Source organism: Ctenopharyngodon idella, chromosome 8 (genome assembly GCF_019924925.1).
Source record: "Ctenopharyngodon idella isolate HZGC_01 chromosome 8, HZGC01, whole genome shotgun sequence".
Classification (NCBI taxonomy): domain Eukaryota; kingdom Metazoa; phylum Chordata; class Actinopteri; order Cypriniformes; family Xenocyprididae; genus Ctenopharyngodon; species Ctenopharyngodon idella.
In genome coordinates this window covers 25,689,275-25,712,427 of record NC_067227.1, presented here as the reverse complement: position 1 = coordinate 25,712,427, position 23,153 = coordinate 25,689,275, and the positions used below count along the sequence as shown (strand labels likewise).

General features: G+C 40.0%; 1 protein-coding gene across 2 annotated transcripts in view; it reads left to right on the top strand.

Annotated features, from left to right (window-relative positions):
* Window positions 1-23,153, top strand: part of elavl4 (ELAV like neuron-specific RNA binding protein 4) — an 85,293-nt gene that overhangs the window by 23,809 nt on the left and 38,331 nt on the right. For both annotated transcript variants that reach the window (XM_051904380.1, XM_051904379.1), the window contains exons 3-4: window positions 7,831-7,917; window positions 14,978-15,215. In XM_051904380.1, the coding sequence (XP_051760340.1) occupies window positions 7,831-7,917; window positions 14,978-15,215 (325 nt within the window). The remainder of the gene's footprint in view (window positions 1-7,830; window positions 7,918-14,977; window positions 15,216-23,153) is intronic.

The following is a 23,153-nucleotide window of genomic DNA, read 5'->3' as shown; positions in this document are numbered from 1 at the left end:
GCATGTGTATTTTAAAATATTAGTTAATATACCGGTATACCAGTCATCACGCTTCCCATTTATAGGATTGGTTTTTGTATCCCTGTAGTTCTTCTGGACTGTAGTTCTTCCCTGTAGAAACAAAAAGAGGCAGAAAATCAGGTGTGTTTGTTGGTGCGAAGAGAGGTCCAATGCTGGTGAAGAAAAAATGTTAAAAAAAAAAAACAAAAAAACCAAGTAGAAGGTAAGGGAAACCAAAAGACCACAGGGGAATGAGAAGAGAGAATGATGGAAGAATTGTGTGTTGTGTTGGAAAGGAAATGTGCAAATAAGAGATGATGTTTTGGAAAAAAGAGAGTGTGGAGAAAGGGACTTTGAGAAAAAGGCTGCAGGAAGATGAGGAGGCTGAGATTGGATTAACCAGAGCTCGTGTGTGGTTTGTTAGAGTAAAAAAAAGAGAGAGAGAATAGGAAAGCTCAGTTTATGTGTGTTCAGAAGCCCACCTCATCCTCTCAGGAACTTGAGATGCAGTTAGCTGCCTTACAAACACTGTCTTCCTTTCCTTTCGCTCCCCTCACACACAAACATACACATCTACTTTCAGGCTATTTGTAAAGCTTTTAATGTTTCTCTATAATGAGCAAACATTGCATGACAAGCTTAAACAGAGGAAATAATTAAAAGACAAATATATGGTGCAAGGTCTTTAGCTGGGTTTCACACTCTGCATAAGAAAACACATTCATCCTCATTTTACCAGCTCTCCACACTCACTGCAATACTCACCAAGGGCTCCCAAGCGCAGCTTTAAAACTCATCTATATAGTCTCAATGTGATTTGTAGTTGGTAAAGCAGCTTGTTAGCCGGAGAGGTTCAGGAGTGCACAGTATGCATAGTTTCCAGGGCACGGAGGAATGAGGCTGTGCATTCGCTCTCTCTGTGCCCTGCGCAGGTGCAGCACTGTTCTGCCACCTGCCAGCTACCTACAGCCATGTCAACACCCCACCTGGAGCTGACACAGCCTGCATACTGCATGCACAGAGTAAAAGGAAACCACATAGACACACTTGCGCAACTAGAGAGGCAGGACACATATACACACAACCTTGACAGAGGAGGTATCTGAGAAAAGACTGCATGTGCACAGTATAGTGTAGGGCTGGGTGGTAAGACGTATATTCTATGTGATAGTACAAATGTGTCAGTCAGTAAATATTATATGGTGGTATCTAGGGTTTGATTTAAAAAGAAGAAATCTATAGCCTTGTCAGCAAAGTGTCTTGCATGTGATTGCTTGTGGATGTCGTTGTTGAGTGTTTTAGTTTTGACACATCTCATCCAGTAAAGGCATGCTGTTGTTGAGCAGTATGTTTCACAACAAAGTTATTTTTGCTGGAAATTATAATATTGTAATATATATTATATAATTGTTCTGTTCTGGTCAAGAACTCCCCACCCATCCATGCAGCCTAGCATGGATAAGAGCAGGGAGCACAGGGATAACCCCCTTAGGGTAAACAGAACAGAACCAACATTAATGTATTACAGATATCATTAACGTCCTCAATGACAATAAATGAATGTAACAACATAAATCAAGATAAGTAACAGTCTGATTAAAAGAGGAATATCAAAAGGCCAAGTCCTGACTGTGGACGAGAGGAGAAGCTGGGGATGAAGAAGGGTAATAAGCTCCTGAACAACACGAAAACGGTGCAGATAATACTGAAAGGTTCCAGATACAGAGATGCTGTGATAGGCGTCGTATTCCTATAGGTAGACATGGATCAGCTGAGAGTCAGCTGATGCAAGCTTGACTGATGTGACCTGCCAGAACTGACGCTACGCATGATTTTATTCAATATATTTTAATGACATATATCATATTAAATCAATCTATCATTATATCATATGGAATAATATATGATTATATTGTTATATATACCATTACATGACAATCACTCATACCTTGATATAATACTTCAATCATACCGCCCACTCCTAGTGTAGCTCAGAGATTTCCTCATACAGACATGGCAAGGCCACCTTTATTCTAATGCTGAAGTCCCCCAATTGTGGGAGGCACTAGTACAATATCTATAATATGTGTAGGGGTTAGATATATAACCTCTCCTGTTTGAACAGCCCGCTCTAAGCGGGACTCGAACTCTGGTCCGCCGGCATGGGAGTCGGGCACTTTAACAAGGAGGCTAAAGTCTCTAGTGTCAGCTGGTAGAGCGCCTCTTGAGTTCAGGGGAGTGAGGTTTACATGCACAGCTCTTGCTAGCCTATGTCTGTTACACTCACCCCCCTAAACCTCACTCCCATCTGGGTCACGGCACAAATGTAAGCCTTCCTGTTCGAACCACCCAATCTAATGGCTCATTTCCATCGAGCGATACGGTTCAGTACAGTACAGTACGGTATGCAATTTTTTTGTCAGAAGTTGTGAATGGTACCCTAATTCCGAACCGTACCGCTTGGTGGAAACGAGCCATAAGCGGGACTCCAACCCGGGTCCGTTGACATGGGAATTGGGTGCTCTAACAGGGGGACTAAAGACCACAGTCTGTAGCAGTCAGTCGCTAGAGGGCCTCTTAAGTTCAGGGGAGTGAGGTTTACATGCGCAGCTCTTACTAGCCTACATCTCTTACAGATAGTGCAAGCGGAAGGGTATGTGAAAGAGAAAGAGCATGTGGGGGTGGGCAGTGTATCTCTGAGCCTGTCATTGACAATCAACTCGTGGTCCGAGGCTATTTGACAGACAAGGACAACACGTGCAAATACCCAAAGAAGTCCCCTGTCTCGCTTTGATCATTACTCTGCACATAAAGTGAGTTTCATTATAGAGATCTGAGTGATTTTAAAGAAACATCCACCAAATACTCACCCATTAAATCTGCTTTGATATGACACAATAGCCTCGTGTCTGATAGCGAAGGCCTCTCCGCGTCACAAGCAGTGCTCGTGTCCATGGTAGATATCACAGCGATGGCCAGGGGCTGGACCATGTCAGTGGCGTGCCACTGGGTGTGTATATGTGTGTGTGCAATGCCAAGCCCAGCAGGCCGTTTGCCCCATACTGCCTGAAGGACGCGAGTCCTGCCGGAGCAGGCAGAGGGCCAAACTCTCTCATATTTCCATCCGGAGCCTGAGGATAGAACTGGTCACTGGAGCCACACAAATTTAAGTGTCATCCCTGAATCAAGATGCTCACCAATTTTCTGCTCGCCTTGGCAGCGAGCTGGGCCGCTACCAGCGGCTAACGGAGCCAGCGGCCCCATGGCAGCATGGACTAGATAGTGGATTGTGCAAAAAGCACACATGCAGTTGATGAATCCAGCTCTATTTGACTTCTTTGCATAATCATGGCTGCGTTTGTTTGTTTGTTTGTTTGTTTTTAATCTTCATCAGCATGCACCGCAGTTGTGTAACTTCACCAAAACATTCATTTTTGCATTGCAGTTCATCAGCACAGCATTGAAGAATTTTTTGCCTTTTTTATTTGAAAACTCCGCTGAACCCTCACCAACACATTAGCCGCACTGTCACGTTGGGCGCTAATTCGTCTCCACAGAAGATCTGCGAGAGAGGTTAATTTAAGGCCAAGGAGATCCCACGCACTGAGAGAAAATACAGCCATTCATCCAGAGAGAGAGAGAGCGGGGGAAACTGCAAAGGAGCGACGGTGGATAGAGAGAACGAGAGAGAAAGAGAGTGGGGTCAGCTGATGAGGTCAACATTGTGAGATTTGGAGAGAGTGGGTAGGGAGAGACGCAGGTGTTTCACCAGACCCGTAGCCCAAAGGAAAAACACATGTCACTGATGCTGCCGTCCCCCACATGCACCCTCGCATTTTCTCCTCCCATCATCCTCCCAGTCCTTTCATCTCCTCCTTTTCCTTCCTTTCATTTCATACAAGATTTTTATGTGAAATTTATATGAACAACAATTAGATTTCTAGAAGAATCTAGAACCAAGATTTTGTACCTTATTTCTCTTATTTCAAGTACTTGATGTGTCAATCTGTGTTCATGTATTTTTCATTATTTAAAATCTCTGATAATGGTTTCAAGCAATTAAACCCTCAGACAATCAATCATCTCTCCATCATCCAGGCATTTAAATGAGAAAATGAATTTTTTTTTTTTTTCAGCTTAAATGATTTCAGTTTGAACAAAAAAAAAAAGGCTGGGTAGTAAAAAATTTAAGAAAAAAAAAGAAGTTGTATTATATCTTGTAGGCTAGATCATCTTAAGCTAGAAAATCACTTATTAAATTTTAAATCTATTTACAGTGTGGTGACCTAAAGTCAAACTGCTTAATATTTATCTTTAAAATCCTAATTCTCTAATAACATAAAATTGCTCAAGCAATGATCTGCGAATCCCTGTCATCCCGGCTTTCAGCATTCAGGTGTTTATGTTTCTGTAGTGGCCTGTATTCAACCTCACCTATTACTCTACAGACCTGTCATTACATAGTCACCCTGAATCACCCCAGGAAGCAAATCAAAAGGTCAGAGTAATTCCTCTGAGATATTCATTGGACTCTTAGACGGGAGCAAGGAACCAATCTCTGAGAAACAGACGCTAAGAAAGAACATGAGGCATGGGCCAAATGAACAGCAGCCTTCATTACTGATCAAATGAGGCTCGCTCTAATGATGGGGTAATGTGATCAGGGTGTGGTCCTCTGCTTTCCACTAACGTCCTGGCTCAACCAGGCCCATCACCATCACCCAGGGGAGAGAGCCAGAGAAATTATGGGAGAACCTTCTTAGAAGCATCTATTGATCCGGTGTAACATAAAACCGGACTTCATCTACAGAGGGAAGAAGAAAATGTGTCAAGCAAAAGTTAAATGAAAAATTGCTTTTATATTGAGGCATTTATTATTCGAAGTCCCTCAGAGGAAGAATAAGAGGGAGAGAGAGGTACTCAACGAGAGGAGGGAGGGAGGGCGGAGAAGAAAAAATCCATTTGGTAAAGTAGATGCGGATCGATGGTGACAGAGCGGAGCAGTCTTGGCGCATGCCGTCCCACATTACTGCCCTGATTGATCTGCCGGAGTGGCAGTCTGACCTGAGGGCTCTGGAGGAGGTGTCCCACTGAGGAGGGGAGCCCACGCAAAACACAGGGAGAGAAAAATAAAAATCAATACACACAGAGAACTTTACTGACCTGACGTTAAGATACAAGAAATGTATGAAGCTGCGTACCTGAATGGGTTCTGACAGCTCACATCCCCTCCAGCAGTTCAGTGCACAGGAGGGTTGGAGTCTCGGGGCAAGTGCAGCGACCTCTGTGAACATTAAGGAGACTCCGCACGGAGACTCTGTTAAGTACAAATTTGTTTATTTCTCAAACTGAGAATGATTTTAAGGGATTTTTTTTCTAGGGTTACCACACTCCTGCTGTTTTGTAAAAGAAGATTAAAAAAAAAATGAAGGAAAAGGTTATTCCTCGGCTACATGTTCATGAAAAACAGAAAATATAGTGCAAGAAAGAACATTTCAAGATGAAATCCTCCATTAGATAGCTCTGAACCCCATGAGTGCATGTGGCAAAAACAGCAAGATCATACATTCACATATATATGCTGAGGGTGACCTCCATTTTGTGGCAGGCACTCTGTTTTAACAGAGCCTCTGTAATGTCAATTATCCGCCATGAGGTTGTGTGATACGGGCTATAGGCGCATGGAAGTGATTGTGTGAGATGCTTCAGAGTGCAGTGTGTTTCCTGTTTGGGGTTAAGTATGAGTTGTTTGACCGAGAATGTTCTGCCATGGATGAAGTGGCTGATTTATTGACCATCACGCGAGCAGAAAAGAAAAGTGTGGGTGATTTTTTTGATTGCAGAGGGTGAGGTGACATCTCTGTTTTATTGGTTTTTGTGCTGTGGCTACTGTGGTTAAGGTAATGGTGAAGATATGCTAAGCTAAGATTAGATGCAATTTTCTTCAGTTTTCAAAAACCCCATGAAGCCGCTAGACAAACCGCAGTTTTCTGACAGGTGTTAACATAAACAGAAAACAGGAATATTTTCTGTTTCTTTGTTGTTTTGTACTATTTTATATCATCAACCTTATCCGTCCTTTTTCCATGAAGAGAAAGACATTTCTAAATGCATATATCTGCTAAAAGTAATTTTGTCAATGTTTAGGAGAACATTAGCATATAGATGGCCTCAAAGCTAACATTACATGGACTAAAGCCACAAAACTGTCAGTTGGATTTCATGGGGTATTTAATATTGGTAGGTACAATATTTAAGAAAAAAATACAGATTATCAGTGATTCTTTCTGATCAGCATATTTTTGAGCATCTACATTTAGTGTGTGTGTTTCGTTTTATGTGTGTGTGAGAGAGAAAGAGAGAGAGTCAATAAGGTAAAGTAATGAAGTAAATATGTTAAAAGAAAAGCCTTCAGATAACTTACCTTACATGCTGCAAACTACGGCTAATCGCTTCTGGCGTATCTGATAAATTATTTAAAGAAACAAACGTTAATTTAATTTACATGTTTGTTGACATTGTTTAATTGATATGAACAACAGCAGTTTGAGTAGTTTTATTTTTTGAACAATAAGGCTGTAGAGAGAGAAGACAGAGAAAATAAGACAGAGAGAAAGAGAACAAAAAGCTATTTCTCCATTGTTACGTATTCCATATTTGATTCCTGTGAGCTTTGAGAAAAGGTCAGTGAAAACAGAAGATGAATTCATTTATAGTCTGTCCTCTCCCTTCTGTCGCCCGTGGACATTGATCTGTCCTCTGTAACCAGAGTAACAGCGAGAGCTTTTTAAACCTTACTGTGAATGATGCACCAAAATTCTGATGCATCATTTGGCTGTGTCATCCCGTTTCTTATTTTTTGAACGATTCAGCATGTGGATCTAAAGCTCTGGATTGGTTCATGCAGATATGTTGTTTCATTAGAGAACAAATACACATCACGTTTAAAGCTGAATGTACACTTGTGTTTCATCACTAGAACAATAAAAGTGTTTTGTTACACCCTGCGGTCCTCACTAAAACTAAAACCAAGGTGGCACATGAGATTAAAAAAAAAATCCCATGAGGCTCTTTTTTAAATTACAGACCCATGCCCCAGATAACACTACACCGAGAGCTGTCAGCAATCCACCTGCCCACCCCATCCCTCTCTCCTCTCCCTCCTCCGCTGACAGTTCATTTTTCTCTAGATCCCGACACCTGGGCGCTTACACGAACGTTTTAAAGATCTGCAGAGGACGCCGAGCCCCTCCCCCCAGCCCCCCTTCATCACTTCCGATGCAGAAGTGTCTCCTCCATCATGTAGTGCTGGATGCCTCCTATTACACTCCTCCTCTATTCCATCCATCCAACAGAAAGGTCACGCTCAGAGTCTCCCTCTTTTCCTAAATTGGCTGTTTTCCCCGTTAGTGCCACGGCTCAAGCTGTGATTGCGGCAGCCTCGGTATTGGTCCTCTAAGGTCTTGTTTACGAAGCTGGATTTGTCGGAAAACCCATGATATTAAATCTACAGTAGGAGGCTCGCTGTTTTTCACAACTTGCAGTTTCTATATCCTACACAGTTTTGTCTATGGCCTGGAGTGTGAAAAAATACTTCCGTTTCGTCAGCAAATAGGCTATTCTATATATCACCCATTCTCTGCATGCACTTATAGCACCCATTTCAAATTATACTATATATAAAACCCAGATAAATTCAAACAATTGTGTCTTTCGAGTCCAAATCAAAGCCACCTGTATGTTTTAGTGTGCCTGGAGACCGTCAGGAGTGTTTGTTTGGTATGGAGAAAATGGGCATGTTTGAATATTGACCCTGCCCCCCTCCCGTAGGGATCGACAGAGACTCAGTGGCGTCAGGCAGACCTGCCGCAGCTCCAGGGCTGGGCTGAGAAGGGACTGCTGACACAGCCAAAGATGGTAAGGAGACTGCTGCCCACTAACTGCCATTTTTACCCCCATTAATAGCCATATTGCTACTATGAAATTGTGCTATGAGAGGGAGGGTGTGTGCAGGGGTAGAGCGAAACAGGCCTAATGATAAGTTTTAAATAAAACGTATTAATAGCATTATTACTGTAATTGCTATTAGGGGTGTTAGCTGATAACATATTTCGGATGGATGTTGTATTGTCAATATGTATAATGTCTGTGCAACATTTCAGTGTCTTGTGCAAATAGAAATACTGCATATATGTATAAGGAATCACTTTAGAATGTAAAAAAGATTTGAGTTTGCATTGTATTTGCAAAAAAATCCAATTTCTTCCCTTTATTTCTCCTTGAATTTCACCTGAAGATGATTACCAGTGTTGTTTTCTCCTAGATTTAGCTGTCACAGGTCCACATAAATAAGAGCCGACATCTATAGGAGGGAGCACTAGCATCAGAAGGCTCTGGTAATAACTGGAGAGCATTACCAGTAAAAACACACATCAGAATAGAAGCCTGACATTTTATCATCTTAGCTAATAAGGCCATTAAAGTGCTGTGTTGAAATGGCAGGTGTCAGGACACACACTGAAATGCATCTATCTGCAGTGCTGTGAACACACACATACACACACCTCTGGCTCTGCGTGACTCAGGGACATTGGACTGGTTGAACCTGTATTTTTATCCCCGTCCTGACATCCTCTAAGGCACTTATGTAAGACAGAGTGGCAGAGCCTCTTCCTTCCCGCATTCACACACACACACACGCTCGTAGCCTGAGCCGGGCCGAGCAGCGTTCAGAAACAGTCGGCATATCTGCCATTGCTTTTGAAAAAATAAAGGAATGTAATCTGGGGCTACTGTTCAGTTGAATCAAAGGGAAGATGATGTCTGTCCCCCGGCTGACACCAAGGCCTTTGTGATGGCTTAGCATGTCTGCCTGTCTGCTTGCCTTGCCTGTCTGTCTGTCTAACTGTCTCCCTGCCTTCTACTGCTAAAGCACACAACAGATAGAGCCAGCTAGGCTCTGCCTTAGCTAGCATCCAAACCACAATAGTTTATACTGTACTATTCCAGTTAAAGGTGCTGTAAGCACATTTTATGAATGCCACTCATTAAATGTCCCTACTGCTTGACAGATATCACTGAAATAGATATCCTGAGAATTCACAACTGTCTCTGTGACAGCCCTAAAACCTGGACAAAGCATTTCCATCAATATCACAAAATATCAATGGCAGTTGCTCAGCTAGCATGTGACCCCCCCCCCCCCCCCCCCCCCCCCCCCCCCCCAATGCTAAATGGCCCATTTTAACTAGCCAAACCTTGCTGTAAACAGCAAAAAAAAAAAAGAGAGAGAGTTGGGGGAAGCAGACTACTCATTTTTGCCTAACCACAGCCGCTTTCTGCCCTTATTCATGTTTAGGTTTGCTGACAGGCCCAAAAGCTGTTCTACTTCACACATAAAGTATCCAAATAGATTTTATAAAACAGATAGTTTAAGTCATGCTGATTGGTCAATAAAGCATACCATCTGAGATAAAATACACAATATAGCAAGGGTTTATAGTGGCGTGCGGTTAAGCTGCGAATGCTCTGCATAACCAAGCCGTTCGTGGACTCGGCAACTAATATTACCATTATAAATTACTAATAAATCCCTTGTTTGAGGTGTACCATAAAGCCTACATGATTAGAAATGCGTATGTAACTGTATATTAATTTATTTATTTGCCAAACAAGGGTAATTTTCTTTAAATCTGCCAGTTACGGAGATTTCCGGGTAAGCTGATCTACAGCAGCTTTTGCACCTTTGCGCTTTTGTTATGGAGCGTCATCATTGTCCCGCATTCTCATTGGTTTGCTGGTCTATGGGAGTTTTCATGGCAGAATAAGCTGTGAGCGGACTGCTCGCCCAAGCGGAAAAATGAGATCTCGATCACCGAAAATCACATTGTATTTGATACAAAACGAACTAGACTTAGCCAAATGGGGGAAAAAAATCATAACTAAAACTATTTTCATAGTATTTCATTTTCTCCATAGAGATTTTTTTATGAAAATTTGTCAAAACTTGTTTAAGACAGTCCTACTGTAACAAAATGGTGCTATATAGTACTAAAAGTGGTTCTTTGCCTTGTAATCATAGGGGAACCACTTTAAGCACCAAATCTTGGTGCTTCAGTGGTTCTTCAGCAGTTCTTCAGCGGTTCTTTGGGATGACTGAGGTGCTATATAGCACCACTGCCGTACAAAGAACCTGTTAAGCCCCTTTAAAGGTTCTTTACGAGCCAAAGAACCACTGTTGGTGCTGTTTAGCACCATTTTTGTTGAAGAAATAAAATGCGATATGGCACCTCTTATGGGTTCTACATAGCACCATTTGACAAAGGTGCTGTAGAGCACCTTTAAAGATATGGTGCTACATAGCACCAAAAGTGGTTCCCCTATGATTACGAGCCAAGAACCACTTTTAGTGCTATGTAGCACCTTTTTTTTTTTTAGAATGTAGGCCTATCAGGGGATGTTAATCGATAGTCTGTGCATTTGTTAAAAGTCATCAGTTTGTATAATTTCAACTTACTTTTTAAAGAATACTGATTTTTTATTTATTATAGCCTACTTATATTTATTATAATTACATTTTATTTTTTATTTATAATAGGCTGCTAATACTTATTATGTTATACTTATTTTTAATTATTAGTTTAAAAAATACTTCTGGCATACATTTAAATTGACGCAATGGTGTTTTTTATTTGTTGTGTCTGATATAGATCTGTTTCCTAAATTGATACATTTAAAGGTGAAGTATGTCGTTTGTGTGACACTAGCGGCACCTAGCGGATTACAAAAATACAGCATATTTTGCAAAAGCACCTTTCGCATGTGGCGCCTCCGTCGACTCAAACATCACAAAAGCTCTTACAGGTGCTTGTGAAGGCACGTCTCAACAGGTATATATGGGCTAGTCTCAATAAAAGGACCAACATATTAGAAATACTTTTCTGTGTTGCTATTTGTCATGAGCAAGCAAATGAGTAAACTAACACTGAGAACGAGAGCGTCTCACATATTAGCTATAAACCCATTCAACGTAACTGCATCGGCCACATTTTTTTACATGACGCACCACCCAGCATACCTGGTTAAAAAAGTCACCGCTCGCCACTTATATATATATATATATATATATATACACACACACATAATAAAATGTATTGTTTTATATTAAAAAGTCTTATAAATAAACAGTGTATATGTACTAAGTTGTACATTATAATATATATACTTAAGTATTATAAATATACAGTGGTCTATTTCAATATATGTAATATTTTAATCAAGTTCCTAGACTAATCAGCATTTTGAACAAATCACTTGAGTGAACGATTCAATGACTTACTCATACAGTCCAATGTTTCGTTCCTGAATGATTCAACATTTTGGAATAAATCAGTTGGCTGAATAACTCGGTGAATCACTCATAAAGACAGTCAGTTGTCGCCACCTACTGGTGCAACAATGTAACCTGCAGAAACAGTCAATAAAAATCCTCACAGTAAAATATATTTAATGCCCAGTTCTGCCCTTCAATCTAAACTTAACTACTCAGGAACAGTAATTAAAGGTGGGATGCTACATTGACCCCTGTCAGCTGCTGGGGCGAAAGTCCAGCAATAGTGAGTATGTAAAAGAACAATTACCCTTCTCAATATGACAACGAGGTTCAACTACAGGAAAATAATAAGGCAGCATATAAGTGCTAGTGAAGGGATCAAATAGGAAAGACAGGTATTTAATTGGCCATCGAGACACAACAGGTCCCTGGAATCAGAATGAAAGGTGTCCACTTTCATCGGTTCCTTCTCTGGAATATTCAAAGCTCTTATCCCATGAGGTTTGAGCATTTCTTTTTTCCCCTGAAAGAACAGTGCACAGCAGGAGCCGCAAACAGACTTAATAAGTCTCCCCTCACACATGCACACAGATGAAAACACACAGAAATAAACATGTTCACACACACATCAATCAAGGCCTGCTGTGGCGATGGCTATTTTGTCCCTTTGTGTCACCTCATCCTTCTTTGCTGCAGAGAAGTGCGGAACAGGATCCATTTACATGCATATCCTGAGAGCTTTGCAGATGAGCCTCCTATGGGCTGCAGGCAGCTTTTTTCTATTTGTCACATCGGAAAAATGTGAACGTCTACAAAGACTAAAAACAGAGGCACAGCAATTGATCCAAAAAAGGGACGAATGCAACGTCTGTCTTTTTTGTAACCATTTTACTCCTAGTGAAACATTATATATATATATATATACACACACACACACACACACACATATATATATATATATATATTATATATATACACACACACACACACACACACACTTTGTTTTCTTTTATATAGTTGCTATTGGTTAACATCGTTAGGGTTAGGGTTAGGTCATGCAGCATAAGTGATGCCATTGTGAAAGGAAAGTCGTTTCAGAGGAAGAGCAGTTATTACATTTGAAGACTTTTTTTTACATTTTGGAATAACATGCCTGATGAATCATTCAATAAGACCCAAAACAGGCATTAAGAAAATAAATAGGGTCAATTTTGATATTACATTGACTTTAAAGAGACCAGAGAAATGCTGCAGCTAATTTTGATGGTTTCTCATTATACACAACTAAATTGTTGGTTTTAGCATCCTCTTTACTGTGCCTGTGTGTTTTTAAAAAATACTCCAAGTGCAAACACGAGCGTAGTGTCAGATGGGGAAAAATTGTTAACCTTTCTAAATATGCCCACTTTGATAAAGGAGAGTCAAACTTCAGAGTGCAGATGCAGAGTATTTTTTGAAGAGCTAAAAATAAGCGCAGCTGAATTTCAGCTTAGATCCATTTTTTTTCTCGTCCTCATCTCTATTATTTTCCACTCTTGAATCTATCAGCAGGAAACATTAGCGCTTTTCCTTCGCTCACTCAGTGCAGATCTTGATCTGAATTATGCCACATCCAGTCAGAGAGAAAAAGTAAATGAATATTAAACATGGTTGACTTACAGAATCAGCTTAGAATGAGCTATAATCAGGTCATGCTTGCTGTTTTAAATCTTATTTGTTTGTTTGTTTTTTTCCTTCTTCTATCCTCTTTTTGGTCTGAGACTTTTGTCTACCAATGAATGAAAACATTAATTTAATGTCTGGAATCTCGATGTGACCAGATTCCAGCAACTTCCACATGAAAAAATGAGAGGCAACAAAATTTACAGCCAACCAGCCTTGTATTTTCTAAAATTCCTCTTATGATTTTTAGTCTCTGCTCCTCATTGTTTAATATGCATGAGGACAAGGATTTTGGTCCAGTAATATTTCAGCATGTTCGGGGCTACTCGAAATGATGGCGCAGAAATAAAAACCAAGCGTCAGACAAAATGTAGTGTCACTTTGTCACATCACATTTTAAGTTTTTGCCATGGCTGTCCAGACAGTCGGAGAAGGTCAGTCTAGTGTTAAAAAAGGTGTAAAAGCTAAAGCAAAATCTGTCTTCAACATGCACCTCTGACTGACATGGCGGTTGTTTGTTCCCCTGAGAAAATCTCATGGAGTTTTGCCTTTGCAACCATGAAGACTTACCCCCTAATCTGCTCTTGCTCACACACGCTCACTCGCACACATATCTTCAACCTTCGTGACAGTCAGAATATGACACGATTCCAGATGTCACCCAGCCCCCTCAAATAGAGTCGGGTGACAAAATTAAACACACATGCGCTCACACACAAACATGCTTTATGCAAATGGGTGAATACATTTAACTGCGGTGTGGAACAATCTTGAAATAAAAAGTTTGAGGCTGAAAAGCAGCACAGACTGGGGCCTCCTCTGTTCCTTCTTCCCCAGGGCCAGCAAGCTTCTCTTCAAACACCTGCTCTTAAAAGCGCACGGCTAAACCAGTGGCAAACGCTGTTCGCCATGACAGTCGTTCCACGCTGAAGGGCTCACATTGTTACCCTGTCAAGTTGAGCCAACCATCAAAACGCACAGCCAAACTCAAAAATATCAGTGATAGAGTGAGGGGGAGGGAGGGTGGAAGAAAGCTAGTGAAAGTCTAGAGATGCATAAACAGTTTTTCAGTAAGTGTGTCATGCATTGTATTATTTAGAGTCAGTCTGTGAGGGTTTTGCAGCTAATAGTTGCAGCTACATACACCAGATTATTTCAAACCCCTTTATCTGGGATGTCAGTAACTACACAGATTTTCTTAAAGTAATCAATATATATATAGTATATAAAATCATAAATACAGTATACATATATATACACACATACACACAGTTGGATTATGGAACGCATTACAAGTAACTTGAGTTACATAATCAGATTACTTTTTCAAGTAACAAGTAACGCATTACTTTTACAAGTTGCAACAAAATATCTACAATAAAATACAGACCCTTAATGATCTAATTCAACCATACTAATAAGCAAAAAATACTTTAGATTAGATTTATAAATAAGAGTGTTGAACTTCCTTCTCCTGTATCCTGTTCTTCTTTAATCCAGAATGGCAGCACAGCTGAAAGGTTCGTTTGAGCTACACCCTCTACTGTGAAGGCGTAAATATGCATTTCCTTCAGCCTGAGGCTTATTAATTTCACTTTGGGTGTGAAAGGGCCTTTACATTTGCCAAAAATAGAACTTTTTTTGTTGTTATTAAAAAACAAACAGGCAAGCCCAGCCCAGGTGAGAAAAAGTAACGCAAAAGTAATGTAACGCATTACTTTTCATAAAAAGTAGCTAACGCAATTAGTTACTTTTTTAGGGAGAACGCAATAGTGTAATGTATTACTTTCCCCAACACTGATTTTATATACTATATATATTGATTACTTTAAGAAAATCTGTGTATGTATATAAATTAGATTTGTAAATGCTAAAATATGTATTTTCTTTATGGTTTAATATATTATAATAAAAGTCTGTCAGGAATTAGTGAACTGCATACGTTTCAGATGCCACATCCTTCAAACCTTCTTTTGTCTGCAGATAATCAGCAACATGGAGCCTCAGGTGACGAATGGGCCGAACTCCGCCACGGCCAACGGGCCCTCCAGCAACAGCCGCAGCTGCCCCTCGCCCATGCAGACCGGCTCTAATGACGACAGCAAGACCAACCTCATCGTCAACTACCTGCCCCAGAACATGACCCAGGAAGAGTTCCGCAGCCTCTTTGGCAGCATTGGCGAGATTGAGTCCTGCAAGCTGGTTCGAGACAAAATCACAGGTAATAATAAAGACCGGGAAAACAAACAAAAAAAGCATTTCATTTGCATAATGAACTGTGTGTAGTAGAGGCAGAAGAGACACAATGTTTCGGGTATAACAAAATCATTTTAGTTATAATAAAAAAATCTAAATAATAAAGTCATTTTAGAATATTCAGCATTTTGAAGGCCCATCCAAAACCAACAACCTTGTATCACAAAAAAATGGCATTTATTTTTAACTCCACTGTTGAATATTTAATAGGACAAATGAAATTAATAATGAAGTCTTACACTAAAAGCATTGCTTCATTGGGTCTGTTCAACACAGTTGTATCAGGTCAGACCACAATTTCAGGGAAATCCGGGAGTTGTAAACACTGGATGAGAAGGGCTATTCTTTGTTTACAGTGCCCAGAGAGAAAGGAGGAGAGAGAAAGAGGACATAGAGGTGTTTAAGCAGCACTCCCCTGCTAATAAGAGTTCTAATCCCACCGTAGTGACTATGTGGGTGGTAAGCAGATGGATGGCGAGGCTGCTCAGAAATAATGCCAGATAATGGCCTCCATTTTATATCCTACTTAGTGACACTTCGCTCTGGATAATCTCATTAAAACAGGGCCAGGCCTAAAGCCACTGGTTTTTAGACAAAAGGGGAGAGAGAGAGAGACATAGAGCGTGAGAGAGACTCTTGGCTCTTGACCACAGGTTTTGTAGGATTTCATTGCCAGGCAGTCAGATGGTCGGGCAAGAGAATTGTCATTAGAATCATCGTCATGAGAGTTGACACATGCTTGTTTTCAATCTTTACATGTGGGAAATTCACTAAAGTCTCAGGATATCCTCACAAACACCAAACTGAACGCGTTTTATTAAATTTACGGTTGTGTGAGCGAAAAGATAACGTTAACCAGGATCACTCACTGTCTTACCGCTCTGTCCTTGTTCAGGCTCAGGAACACATAGTGCATCATAAATATGGCTCTTTCCTGTACTGCACTCTTTGCTCTGGGATCCCAGGGGTGCAATTTCCCAGTTCAGAATTTTAAGCTAACAAATCGCTTCTTGATCATTGTAAAAGCAGAGCGAGCTAGGAGACTGCAGAGTTCTCTCTGCTGCCGTCATTAGCTGCTGTCTGGGGTTCAAAATAGATTGTGGGGCATCAGAGATTGTATCTGAACCTCGATGTCATAATATTTGACCAGATCAACCTTCCTGAGCTCTCCGCTCGGCTTTCATCTATTGGGTATGGACGTCGACGAGAAGTCACTTCTCAGCTTTTCAAAGAATTTTGACGTACGAGAGAGCCTTTTACACGGCAGTTGAAAAGCTAGAGAGAGACGGCTCCCTCGACAAGGTGAGAAGCTTTGGGCCTTTGCACGTAATAGACAGGCTTCTTCTTTTCCCTTTTTTTCCTTCCCCCGCTCCTGTCAGCTTTGATGAGACGCAATGCAGTGATGTACCGTTTGCCACGGCTACTGTTCTCTTGCCCTGTCAAACCCGGGTGATTGCCGCTTGCCAAAGTGCCACCCCAGATTGTTTATCCGTCCTTCTCTTTCCTCTCCTTGCACTTTCACATACATACATGCTCTCTCATCATCTTCTTTCTGACCTCTAGCTGTACTTGAATACACCGGAGACCTGAGGCTCAATCTTTTATTTAATGTAGTCATGCACGCATGGATGTTTTTTCAACTATGGGCACTTTTGGGCCTACAGCCTTTTAGAAAGCAAAATATCTTAAAACACACTTTACACACTGTCCAAAGTCCAATAGTTTATTCACGTTTTGGGATTAAAATAAAAAACAAATTTCATAGTTAACGTGAAGTATCCTAAATACACATTATTAAATGCTTCACTTTTTTGCATAATTTGACAAATTAATTTGAAAGTAAATAATAATAAATAAAAATAGTCTATTCAAAAGGGAAATTTAAAGTTAAAATAAAATTAAAAAATATATTTTTATAGTGATTTTTCATAGTTTAAGATTGAAAGTCTAGGCCTGAGACAAGGGTAAAACAATAAAATCTGTACACAAAAGGGCATTTGAAAAATACCAAAAATAAATTATGAAGGCACAGTAAAGTTTCCAAAACAGTGTTAATATGACCTTCATAAAAAAAAAAAAAAAAAAAAACAACTATAATGTAAGTCCCTGTAGTTGAAGAAACAACTTTGTATATGCTAAGAATACACAAATGTACTGACAAACCACACAAAACAAACATCTCTGATTTTTTTTGTATTCATTGCACAAAATTATTCTAAGAATAATTTACACACTGCGAATTTAAAAAGAACAGAGGACTAATATTTATCAGCGATTATGTAAACTGTCAGCAGAAACGGCTTTATCACATCCCTCTCAGTGGGGAAAGCATTTCAGAAGTCATTACCGCAAGGATTGTGTCGAGATGCCGAATAAAGCAGATGGCGATGCTGCTAACTTAGCGGAAAGCTTTTGTTTTTAAAGGTTCATATCAAGCTGAAAATCCCCTACTCTAAATGCACACATCCCCAGCACAGTGTTGCTACCTCAGCAACACCCCGTTCTGTGCTAATAATGAGGATAAACACATAGCCCATAGGGAGTAATGGTGATTTTCTTGTGAGCCAGGAATCATATTGAATGAAAACTTTTAATGGAATACATTAAGAAAGTGTTAACGCTTCTGGCTATCAGCACAAAGCAAAATGGAAAAGACTGATTGAGCGGCGGTATGAAAGGGGAAAAGAATTGGATACTTGTCAGGTTTTCTGACACGGCGGATTCTTTTTCTGCGTGAAAATGAACACAATTGTGTTTATAATGATACGGCAGAAAAAGGACACACTCAGGCAAGGACGTGAATTGATTGCGTCTGTGATTTTCCATCTGATGAGGAGAGGGGGGAAAAAGAGCGACTGCAGATAATCTTCTGTTCATATTCTTCAAGCAGTAAATAATTACCGCACGATTAAAAATGGCTTCTGAGAAACAGCGCCAACCCCCCTCCTCGCACCACCCCCCTGCGGTTTAGGCCTCTCCCTGTGTAGCAGAAAAGCAACCGGCACATGCTATCGCTCCCAGCCTACTTTGTCGCCTGCCATTTTGCTTCATTATTTTCCCTTTCTTGTCCAATCCGCAGATGCCATTGTTGGTATTTAATGGCTTGGCACAGGCGGTGGTGCTGCTATCAGTTCGCTCTGTGTTTAACACTTATGTAGCTTACATCAAAGCTGCTTTGTGCGACTGCTTGTTCAGGTATACAACCCACTCGCACGCCGAGCACCCAACCATCTGTCACGCTGCTGACCCGAACGCGGTGTCCGCTGTCTGCTGCCAAGCTTAGCGCGTGCTAACCTTAGCGTCAAGCTGAGCCGACATCAATACGGAGCCGTATATGACTTCTGTCTCTACACTGACCAGAGTGCAGTCTGCTCCGCCCGCCAGCAAATTAAGAACGGCATGTGATTTAAAACCAGAAAGACATCTTAGCATTCCTTCGCAGATGTGCTGGAACTCACACCATCATACTGATGAAAAACTGCAGGGAAAAGCAGATGTAGTGGCATGAAAAATTCATTGTGCTTGATGTTTGCAAAAGCACGTTGAGGTTTGAAACACCTCAGTAAGTGTTAGACTGCTGAGAACGTGTGAAAAACCACCATGTCAAACATGCGCCGTGTTTATCTGATGCTGTAGAAATAAAACATGAACTGTTTTCCATGTTTTGTCATTTCCTGTTAAAAACAGCATTAGGCCGAATTAAACAAGCCAACACATGCAACACGGCATCTAAATGGCGAAATCGTACAGGTGAAATTGGTAGCTGGAAAAAGTCTGATAGAATAGCAGGAATTAGCTATCGTAGTGATTGCAGGGAACACTAACTTCCTCACATAATTCAGTGCCGTGATGTGTTCCACGCTCAGCCTGGAGTAAACAAAGTAAATGATAGGTTGTTATTCAGGGTAAAACATTCAGACCTCATTTACATTGTTTGACAATGAACTTTCTCTCATCATCCCAAAGCCGCTGACAAACATGAGCACAGGAATAAACCAATCACCTGTTTTGTTTTGTTTTGTTTTTTCTTTCAAAGAAGGCTATTCACCCTCTATTGGGTTATATAAAAATATGCATGGGGAAAATTGACTTTATTTTCTCTCTTTTATCTTTTTTTTTCCTGCTGACATTCTTTAAGCAATCATGTACTTGAGTTGGAGCAGTGGCCTTGTGGTTAGCAGTTGTGCGCCAACAATAAATTGTGCAGAATTTTGAATTGAAGAATTGGCCCCCTTTTAGTACGAATGTGAATTGGTCACATCCCACAGGAAGTTCAATTAGAATTGGAATGACAGGAAAAGGAATTTATTGAATTGCAATTCAAAGAAATTCAACACAGGAGGTAATGCATTCTGGGGAGTGTTCTTCCACCCTGGACCACAAAATGTTTGGAGCTTTGCTTAAATTTAGTAAGTCATCATTTATCTATATGATCCAGAGCCAAGCTTAAACAGCAACAAATTCTCTGAAATCCAGACAACATTTCCATTAATGCTCTAACTCATATTGCAAACTTTATTGTTCTTTTTTCCCTAGTAATTTTACTAGCCCGCGAGGTGCTGCTGAGGTTAGTTACAAACATTACCTTGCGGTTAGCTTGGCATTAGCCACTGGCTCCATGCAGCTCCAGCAGTTCCAAGAGAGCGTGGGATCTCAGCATTCCCTGGGGTGGCTGCCAGTGTTGTCATCTAATATGCGGGGTCTGACGTCGCTTCGTTGGGGTGTCCCAGTTTTACAGGGGCTTCTTTCGTTTCCACATGCACACTCCTCCCAGACAGCCCACACACTGCAGGCTACACGCCAACACGCCGCAGGCTCCGGCACAGCAGAGTGGGGGAACGGGGGCGGGAGATTCCTGTGTCTTCCAGCTGTCGCCAGCCTGGCACAGCAAAAATACAGACGCACAGCTTCAGATGGATTTACAGTTTAGGGTTTACTAGGGAGTGAGTTGATGAAGACACTGGGTAAATGATAAAATTGATTTCACAAATGACACTACCAATGTGCCGGCCCACACGGAATCTGTGCCTTCAGAACTCTGTAGAAAGTTCGCTCCTCCAGAAAAGTTCATCAGTCTATGCCCCATTATCTTCAATTTTATATAATTCACTTAACATCTCACTTTAAGTTTCACATATGAAACTTTCTTAATCTCACAATTGAGACTATTTCTCAAAATCAGGACTTTATATCTCACAATTACAAATAAGATTCAGTAAGTAGTCTGTCAGAATTTTTTTTTTTCTTTTTCTTTTTGCATTAAACTCAAAAGTGACTTTTATATTGTTACAGAAAATTTATATTTCAAATAAATTTTCATCAAAGAATCTTGGGGGAAAATGTATAACGATTTCCACAAAAATATTAATCAGCAAAACTATTTTCGACACTAATAACAATAAATGTTTCTGAGAACCAAATCAGCATATTAGAATGATTTCTGAAGATTCATGTGACACTGAAGACTGGAGTAATGACGCTGAAAATTCAGCTTTTATATCACAGGAATAAATTACATTTTAAAATATATTAAAATAGAAAAAAAGTTATTTTCAATTATAATAATTTCATACACAGTGGATAAAAGATGCCCTATTTTTTTGTTAAAATAGAAAAAATTAAACACTGCCTTTGTGGTTCCATGGATACATTTTCAAGAATTTGGTTACCCTTTTTAGAGCATGTTAAATCTCTGTGGCTGGATACAGTCTACATTGACTGATTGACAATCTATAATGCACTATTATTTTTGTTTTTCCCAGTTGAGCTCTTATATTGTCAAGTTAGTAGCAGACATTATTTACTACGCGCATGACTTGATTTTCCTATACCCCCCCTCTTCTTTTTTGTTACTTCCCTTAACTTATTGGGCCCAATTAAGGCTTACTTTGTGTTGGCCTATGTCTGTATTATTACATATGGTTCTGTTGTAATATATTGTATTCTGTGCTCAACCTGTTGGTTGGGTTAAGGACTGCGTATGGTGTTTTTATATTGTTGTGTTTTTTTTTATTTTTTTATTATTTATTATTTTTGATGGCTGTTGTCTCTATTGTTGTGAAAATTCAATAAATAAATATTATTAAAAAATTATAATTTCTATCATGACAACTCTTGAAAGATTTTTAGCATGTAATGGAGATGACAATCTTAATGTATTTGGTCTTGGCGGAATAGATCTGTTACGCTGCTGCTGCTGTTGATTATTGCTGTTGTAAGTTATTGCTGCTGCTGCTGCTGCAGAGCAAGTACAGGAACTTGCTACTGCCAATACATACACTGAAACGCTGCTCTAAACATGTAAGACATACTGCTTCAGCATAAATAGCATATATAGAATTACCCTTAGCAAATCTATACAGGTGGAGCAGGGGAAGGTGGAGGGTTTCAGAGGAACTCGAGGAACCAGCTAGTTAAATGTTGGGCAGCAAGCTCATTGGCTGCAGATGCAACATGAACAAATCAGCTTGTGCCATGTAGTTAACAATGTAAATATCATCAGGTTGTGTTAGGGATCCATCTAACCATCTAGAATTTCATGACAGAACTTGCATACATCACAATATGACTGTGTTAACTGTATTTTTGACAAATTAAACGCAGCCTTTTTTGATCAAATTTTACCAAACCCAAACATTTGAATTGTAGTGTATGTTAAAAAAAGATTAATTCAATTACAACTTTTAATACTATGTAATTTGTATCCCTTAATGGAACTTTATATCTTGTTTTAAAAATCTCTCAATTACCTTTTTAGATTTTTTTCATTATCAATTTAATTTCCATAGAAGAAAAAGACAATATTTACTTTTCCTTGTAAAACACACAGTAAAATACACAGCAGGTACACAAGGAAACAGGCCTTACATTTTACAAGGTGAGGTAAGCTAATGGTTTTACACAACCTCTTAGGCGAAATATGAATCTCTAATGCAAATCCAATCAGAATGATGCTTTTGTCTGGGAGAGAGCACTTAGGCATCCCTTAAGTGTTTTATGTACAAATGGGTCGAATTAAGGCTATTAGATGCAACGATAAACAGCATTAAGAATAGAGATTATCTCATTGCACCTTACATTATCTAATTACACTTCAGTCAGCTTTTGTCTCTTTGGATGGAAGATCACTAAGCTAATTAAAATGAAGTCATAAAGTCCTATGTTGCCGTCTTTTGGCATTACACAAGTCATGATGACCTCAGTGATGCAGCTGTGTATTTATATATCATATAAAATAAAACAAAAATGTCTTTGAGATGTCTTTTACTGCAGAGACATGTTTCTGTCCCAAGATGCTGTAGCGACAAGGGCAAAATGTCAAGCAAGCAGCAGCAGTGATACATTTGTTTTGACAAATTGAAATGGATTTTCGTGCTTCTTTTGCCTTCCACATCTTAAATGTGACTAAATTTAAGTCTGACCAAACAGATTTTCCTGTTCGTAGCCAGAGAGCTTTGTGATATCAAGGTGCGTTAACGTCAGATGCTCGTTGAACTGTCATCTTGTGTCTGCGCTGCTGTTCTGTCCCAAACGAATGCTAGTTTCAGCTTTCCCACCTGATTCAAGCTTAAGGGAACTGCAACTGTCGACTCAACATGGCTGCTGGAGGGTTTGTGGAGGGGGGTGTTGCTGGAGGCAGTTTTGTGTTTGCTACAATGTTCATCTCATTTTCAATCAATGGAAGCACTGGGCCTTTAAATTATGTATCAACAATTGATGTAGAGAGAGGGTGAAATTAGCGAGAATCCAGCGTGAAGAATTTTAGCTCACTGCCAAGAAGCAGAACAGCGAAAATCAGTCAAATGTATCTTTCATGTGCAAAGCTTTGATGATAAATGATTTTGAGCACAGAGAAATATGCGTATGTGTGAGTGTGTTATTGTAAATGATATGTACCATGAAG